At 34.3% G+C, this 8,020-nt stretch overlaps 1 protein-coding gene across 1 annotated transcript; it reads left to right on the top strand.

Annotated features, from left to right (window-relative positions):
• Positions 1-324: 324 nt before the first annotated feature.
• On the top strand, positions 325-4,728 carry LOAG_08405 (hypothetical protein). The gene is made up of 11 exons (XM_020447693.1): positions 325-487; positions 656-761; positions 995-1,127; positions 1,250-1,336; positions 1,630-1,743; positions 1,876-1,963; positions 2,446-2,591; positions 2,907-3,035; positions 3,615-3,804; positions 4,035-4,241; positions 4,418-4,728. The coding sequence occupies exons 1-11, from the start codon at positions 473-475 to the stop codon at positions 4,565-4,567; spliced, it is 1,365 nt and encodes a 454-aa protein (XP_020302106.1). The 5' UTR covers positions 325-472; the 3' UTR covers positions 4,568-4,728.
• Positions 4,729-8,020: the final 3,292 nt, after the last annotated feature.

Genomic DNA, 8,020 nt, shown 5'->3' with positions numbered 1-8,020 from the left:
GAACGGTTCCAGGAAAGTGATTTAGATATGCTTTCATCGTAAACTCCCAAATCACTGTACTCCATTGAAACATGATGAAGAAATCTTCCGGAAAATATGTTCCTGAAAAGAATTGCAACACAAATAGTGGAACTGATATGAAAATAAAGTGAGGAGAGTTTCAGACAAAAAGAAATATGTGAGGTTGTGAAGTCAGAGAAGAGAGAACAAAAGAAGAGACGATGTGGGAATTGATGAACGGGAAAGTAAGAGTGGGGTTTATGTTGGGGTCTTTGCAGCGTCATTTACGTAGATCATTGTGTTATTTGTTCTGTTCATTTCACTCGTTCTTTACGTGAATTTCCATTTACTTTTGAAGTAAGTATTAAATAAATTAAGTGTTATGGAATATTTCAACGTTAATGAGGAGAAATGAATTAGAGAGGATAACGAACGCGCACAACCAGTTCACACAAAATACAAAGAAGCACGTATGATCCCCAGCAAGGTAAACAACCTTCTTCAGGACTTTCCTATCCTATACCGAGGAATTAGCTGTCATAAGCAAAGCTAAGCCAAATTAACTGCAGGTTGCTGCACCGAGTTCTTTGATTGTTTCTTCCCGTAACTTCAAATATGTGTAAAACATATATTCGATCAAGATTCGGGATTTCAGCATCGCCGGCAGAAACGATTGCCACGAATACCTTCAACTCCATTTGATCTTAACACCCACAACAGTGTTATTGCGCAAAATGGCAAAATTTCCATACGACACAACGGTTCACTTTGAATTTTACCTAAAACTAGTACTTTAGTGATCTGGTAATAGTGTAATATTACAGTTGAAACATTACGATATTGAAAGGAATAGAATTTCTATACTAATGGTTAACATTTCGCAGAACAATAAACGTTATAATATTGAAATTTCAATTGATTCTCAGCAGAAGCTACTTTGGGGTGAGTCTCATCTTTAACATTTGATGCTCATGTGATTTAGAATATAATTTAGGAAACATTCCCGGCTCAAGTCTTTCCCCGCGTTATTTTTTATGGCACAATATAATGGGTAAAAGCGCTCGTCCGGGATTACTTAAATGCAACCTTCAACAACATGTAATCGAAAAGAGGATGAAGTACTTGCGGTAATTAGGATATTTAATGTTTTTAAGGCACTGTAAATTCATTTTTTTTGAGTTGTTCGGAGCACAACTTAGAGCATACTTCAAACATTTTGACATCTAATTAACATATCATTGATGTTTAGGATCAGTTGGCGGCAACAAATACCATTTACCTCATCATTAGCATCAGGAGTCCATAGCATGGACATGGATCCGGTTGACAACCGATAGTAGGTTTTCCAATCATTTTTTTGATTCAAGCTTTAAATTAGATGTAAAAATTAAGTCTAATCTTTTGCGGACATCTTCAGCTTTCTGCTTAAGCAGTGCCAGTGAATTGTTCAACTGATCTCTCGAATTACATGCAGATGAAGTTTTTTTGATAACCCAACAAATTTAATTGTCAGAGTGGTCTTAAGCTATGCAATAGGATTAGTTTTTTTAACCAAACGCTGCATTCGAGAACTTGCACATGTTATCGCGACAAATATAGAAGAAATTTTGAATATGGAGTTATTTATAGCTTGTTATGTGGTGCATCTCGTGGTGAAATATCTATAGTGGATTTGGAAAGGCCGCCCTCAGCTGAGAGTCGGAGTCGGTTGGAACATACCGTTATCCCTTGCCGCGCAGCGTGGTCCGTTCACTTTATAGAAATAGCTCAGAAAGTTACTTCAATGACCTTTTTTCGTTTCCTAGTTTCGTTTCCATTGATTTAATTTCTTGTAGAGTACCTTAGTACTAATTTGGAATTCTTTTTCCTTTCCAGTTTGCATGGATCTTTGATAACATGCTGTCAGTGGTATCCCCAAGACACAAGCACATTTATATCTTCAGATAAAGTTGGAAAAGTGAAGGCTGGTTTTTGTCTTCTTTATTAAGCTAAATTAATTAGTGAATTATAATTGCCTAGGTGTGACTCGTTTATACTCAGTCCACTTCGAAATTTGAAATTGATTCATAGTCTTTTTCGCAGATTTAATTTGGAAGAATTTCTATTTCTACATATTCGTATCGGCTCATTTTGCACGTATAAGCTTGTTACACAAACAAACAGAACATGATTATAGAAGTCTAATCTGTGCTTGAAATTGCTTGAAAGATCAGCGGGATAACTGGTACTGGTGGTCTTGATTTTCTTTAATAAGGAAGTAACAAAACAATAAAAGAGCATGAAGCAATATCCATTTTCTTGTGGAAAACCAAATATTCAGTGATTATTGAATTCTTTTGGCGCAGTGACTGGTAAATTTAATATGAAATAACTCCCAAGTTTCAACAACTCCGTCAATCTAAAACCAAAATTCATATACACTTATATGTTGTTAATTTGCTTCAGCTGTGGGACGCTAATAAAACTCAAGTCGTAGATGAATATTTCTTTGATAATGAAATAACGGAAATGCATTGGTGTAATGCTTTCATACGAAATCCACTGATAGCCGTGGCAAATTTAACCTCAAATATCATTCTTATTGATCCCAGGTAAGTTTGATGTATATTATTAGTAATTCATTTCACTAAGCGAAAAGGTTGTTTAAGCGAAACCAAAATTTAAAGTATTATTGAAGCGACCATTTATATAAAAGCCGCAAAACAGTCAATTTTTTCTAAATTATATGGTTTCATAATTAATTAATAGTTAAAATTTTTCTTCGTTTCCCTCCTGTTCTGCAGTCATAAATTTCGATTATAGTCAGTGTTGTTATTTTGATCATCACAATAATTTTGGCGCTTTTGCTATACTTCATTTCTTCGTTTCAAAAATTAATCCAACTTTGACAGTGTTGTTTCTTTCAGAGTTGGTGACTCTTCCCATAATTTGAGGTGGCCAGATGAGCGGGTTTCATCGGTGAGATGGTCTCTAGAGGGCGGAAACATTTTAACTACTGGCTCTGTCCGTGGGAACATTGTGGTTTGGGACGTCAGGTGAAAAATTCGGAATTCAGATAGTTGTTTCATAAGATTGATGCTTGACGCTTTTGCTGAATATTTTTAAAACTTTATATCTCTTCATTTCAAATTGTTCATAAAATGTTTCCGAAATTTTGAGTTCGATGCCATTTCCATTTTAACATATTTACAAATATTTCCTTGACATTTGTTTTTGAGTAACAATACTTTTTGAATTTCCTCCTATTCGGTTTTTCTGGACGGTCTTCTAACTGAGATGCATTTATAGTACATTAGCATGACCTACAATCTTCCAGTTACATTCCCATAATGCTAACATTTTTTCAATTTTTTTTTTCTTGATTATCATAATTCAATATACTTTCGTATGTTCTAGACGTTTTAGTGTTCTTCTACCCATATGAACACGTAAAAAGAAGAAAAGCAAGAAAAGTAATCAACACTTGTTAGTCAAAATTTTTTTCAAAATTGCATCACAACCTTTTTTCATTTTGGTATCTCTAAACTGCCACGGCTTTTTAGCAGTTCTATGTTGTTTGATCCACTTTCATATTAATACACACACATATTTCTTCTATTTAAAGTAATTTGCAGAAGTTCGAGGAGCCAATTAATGACTGTGACGCCTTCTAGTCGATTTTCTTGTCACTGTAAAGATTCTGGTGCTGAATGTATTAGCGGTTTGAGGTTTTCAAAAGATGGTTTGTACCTGGTTTCATTGTCACTGAATCATACTTATACTGTCTGGAGAGCTCATACGATGGAAATAATAAACCATGTTTGGGTACTTTTTGATTTTTCAGAACTCAGAACGTATCTCATTTTAGATTTTCAATCTTTTCAATCTCGTTATATAACACGCTTAAAAAAATGGTTTTGATTCGAAACCTGTCAGGCTTTTCCCAAAAAAATCTGTAGCTTCTAACATATTCACTACTGGTGGCGTTACAGCAAATTTTTGAACATTCCAAAATAGAAATTTTTCATCTTTCGACGACTTTGATTTTTTTCTAGTTGCCTCAGGAATATACTACTAAAATCGCTCCATCTATTCGTTTCGATATCTGTTCGGATGATGGAGTGTTACGAACTTGCACGCCTGTGGGTAACGAGGTTCTTATTTTAACTCTGGATAAAAAGGATCAAGAAAACTTTCGCGTCCTTCTTGTGGGTCATTTTCAACAAGTCAACGCATGTGTATATCGCCAAAAGTACAATGAGGTAAGAGTATGGTATGTTCAGGCATTAAATCTCTGTGTTGTTTCATACTTGGAGAAGATTAGAGTTTAGTAAAGGCGCCTCTTTTTTAAAAAATTAGAATTTCTTGATGCCATTTTCAAAGCACAAAAGTACGTTAAATCTTTAATTTTGGTTAATTACGAGAGCATATCATCCAGATTATCAGTTCGGGAAATGACCGTATGATACACATTTGGAGTCCAGATATGGATGAGCAGCTTCCAGATCAAAAGCTAGAAAAAGTTTCAAGATTACAAGAAGACCACTGGAGCGATGAAGAAGGGGTACCAGAACCCAATCATGTTTAACGAATAGTCGTTGTTATTTTTTCAGAAATTTCTTCATTTTGTACATCCAGCAGTGTTTTTACTGTAAAAATCCATCACGAAGTCACGTATCTAAGATCCGATATGTTCGGTAAATAGAGTCATTCAGTACTTTTCTGACCTTTTAATTTTTAATATGTTGCCTCATTATTATTTTCCAAAATTTGTTGTTAATTTATGATACAAAATTACCAGAATTCATTTTTATCTGCATCTGATTGTGCAAATTAGTTTTCTGCGGGTGGTTAATGATTTTTTGTTATCAAAAATCGATTCGTTCACGATCATTTTTTTTTTTGGAAGGACTTTTCAAGTACAAAAAGGATGTTTCAAAACAACTCAATTAGCAGTCGTGCTTTGGAATGAAAAAAAAAAATATTTTTTAAATAGAAATGGAAAATTCTTTTCATAATTTATCGTTGAATTTCTAATTTTGTCGTTTTTCTCACTCCGAACACTTTCTTTCCAAACTGAAATATTACATCTGAATATGTTGCAGATTGTTTCCACCTTGTTTTATCATATGGTAGGTTTCGTTTTCTGTGTTATAAAAGTTATTATGAAGGAATTAATAAATTTTGTCTCTCTTACATGCATGCTTTATATACTCGGTGCTATTTTGCCATTCGAAATTAGAGGGGGGAAAAAATTCGCTAGAAGAATATGGTCGCCAGGCACCAATTTTTAATTAAGAAACCTTAGCATAATGTATGCTTTCCTTTTTGTCATTATGTTTTCATAAATCTTTCATCTGCTTGTTACAAAACTCGAAGAGGTACAGAATTTGAAATTCTGTACAGCCTTGCAATACGATGTAAACAGCACAAATAGAGAGGTGGGAGCGAAAAAGACTAGGAACTTTTCAGTAATATATTTCAAGAAATTATGAGGGAAGTGATATATGTTTGCCAGTAGTATTTTACAACAGTATGCAAAGTCACTAAAGAAGATCTTTAAACTATTCCGCTATGAAAAGGTATGTTCGATAACACTGGTTTTTTCGACTCTTCAATTCGAAGATATGAAAGCGAAAATAAGCGGAATAGTTGCAATTATAACACTGAATTATGAAATTACACGGACCAGATTAAAAGAAAAACAAAAATATTTTGGATTTCAGAATTCTTACGGCAAGTTAAAAATGTAATAGAAATTGATTAGCAAAGCGTATCATGATCCGAAAAGGAATAATTTTCAAAGAAACTTTCCACAGAAAAAACTTCTGACCAAACCTTTGGACTGGTCGACACTTACATCATTCTTCGAACTAATTTCAGGACTCAGCAATTAATCTTTTCTAATGGAGGGAGGATTGTCTCAATGTTTGTATTCACAAGGTCGTAATCCGAATTAACTGTAAATGGCTTGATACAGCTATTATTAATGTAACACAATACGTCTCGCAATGAGATCTAAACAGCGCATTTAAATGGTTACCTGTTGTTACTTTCGATGTAAGTGAAAACAGGATAGGAACTGTTCGGATTTTCTTCCGCGGACGAAGTCTCTTTTTGGTTTTTTACGTGAGGGCACAAATTCTTTGTAGCTCGTTCACTTTCGGCAGGAGGGTTTAGTTGGAATGTTTGGTTGGCCTTAGTCTTTCTAAGACGTTTATGCGCAATTACTGATGATATAGGAATATGATAAGCCCGTTTAGTACAAGAACGATGATTATTATATGAAGGAAATATGTTGACAGTGAAAATAAGCTATGAGAGCGCTGCTAAGAGCCTTGGTTCACCATTGAATAAAAAAAGTGGGGGAGGGGGGGGGGGAGGGGAGAAGTGGAAATTGTGCCAAACCTGACAGAGTGCGAATAAACCAGTGGTAGAAAAACGAAAAATGAGTCGTTGAGAAGTCAAGCAGTAGATGAGGAATACGAAAGTGTCCACTCCACGCTAATTGATCCTTTTATAACGTAGACTAGTGGGTTTGGCTTACAAAATTCCAGACATTGTATGATCTTTGAACGTTAAACAGAGGATTACTGGTTTAGTTTTTCTAACAATTGCATATGGAGTATTGAAGATCAAAGGTGACAATATTTCCATATAAATTGGCATAGTTATAAGCGAGAGGTTCTTCACAATGTGCTGACGGTGGGAAATGTTGGACTAATGATTTAGCTTGAAACAATTTATACACTGAAAATTTGCATTATGACTTTCGGAGTTTTTCCGACAGGAACTTTCCAACCATATCTTTTTAAAAATTATGAGGGAATCGGTATAAGTTTACCAGTAGTAAAAAGTATAATTGTTTTGATGAAATGGACACTGTTAGCTCAGGTGGATTTTATTTTCAATAAATTGCACATACATTTGGCCCTCTCATAAAAGAGACCTTTATTGCTTGCTGCTTACAAACTCCGTGACTCTGTTACCAAAATTTGTTACCTCCAGATTAATGGGTAGATTAATCTATTTGGTTATCTATGACCAAAACAATCAAAAAGTATCAACTTTCCATGGTGAAGAGTGAAAGTTTCACCAAGAATTACTCTTGTTTAGAAATAGGAGCGAAATTTCAATCTTTTTAATGATTAAATTAAAAGAAAAACCAATCAGAATTAAAAAAAAAATAATCCCGCTCTAATAAGTTACAGTCTAATCAGGAAATGTCTTAAGTTCAAAAGAGAATCTCATGAAACATAGTTTGAGTGAAATAAAAGCAAATAATTTGCACCAGGCATGCTGAGATCTACGGACGCAATTCATCAAATTTATATTGGTCGATGTGAAACTCTTGTCCTGGACGTCTATCCGATATCGAATTTGTTTACTTTTTATCTTCACAGGCACAGATAAAAACTGGTCAAATCTAACTTCACAGAGAGCAATTCATATGCAGCGATGGAGCAATTTTCTCTCATTATTTGAGGAAATATTACGCAAGTTTGGTTTTCCGAAGATTTTTTTTTTCACATTAAAAGAGATAATTATGAGATTGACACTTTTGTCTCCATTTCTTACTATTCTAACGATGAGAATGATGAGAGATAGCTTTTTTCCATTTCTGGATTCACTGATTGATTTATAAGGTCTTTGTTACAGAAGGATACCGAGATACTATATTCTTTATTCAGATGAAAAATACCAGAAGGAATACTCTCTGAGTTATGCACATAGTAGTAAATCAGCAAACTGCATTGAAGTAGTCGAGAAACAAAGAGAAACATAGGCAAGATTCAAGAAGGCATCGATTAGAACTGATTCACTAGCAACTGTTGTCATTCCATTTGCACCCAGTAAATTTGTCTCTATGGAATAGATGCTTATTACTGATATCACTGTTGGCCCGAGTAATCAAACTGCAAAAAAGTCCATTAAACAATTGTGTGTAATCGTGCAAAAAATTGGAAAGAAGACTTAAAAATAGAAAAGAAAACTTATAATAATATGATAAAGGTGACGGGATTGCAGTATTGGAGTTGCG

The sequence above is a fragment of the Loa loa genome (genome assembly GCF_000183805.2).
Source record: "Loa loa unplaced genomic scaffold supercont3.66, whole genome shotgun sequence".
Classification (NCBI taxonomy): Eukaryota; Metazoa; Nematoda; class Chromadorea; order Rhabditida; family Onchocercidae; genus Loa; species Loa loa.
The sequence above is the reverse complement of the archived record's forward strand: the minus strand, read 5'-3'. Positions and strand labels throughout refer to the sequence as shown.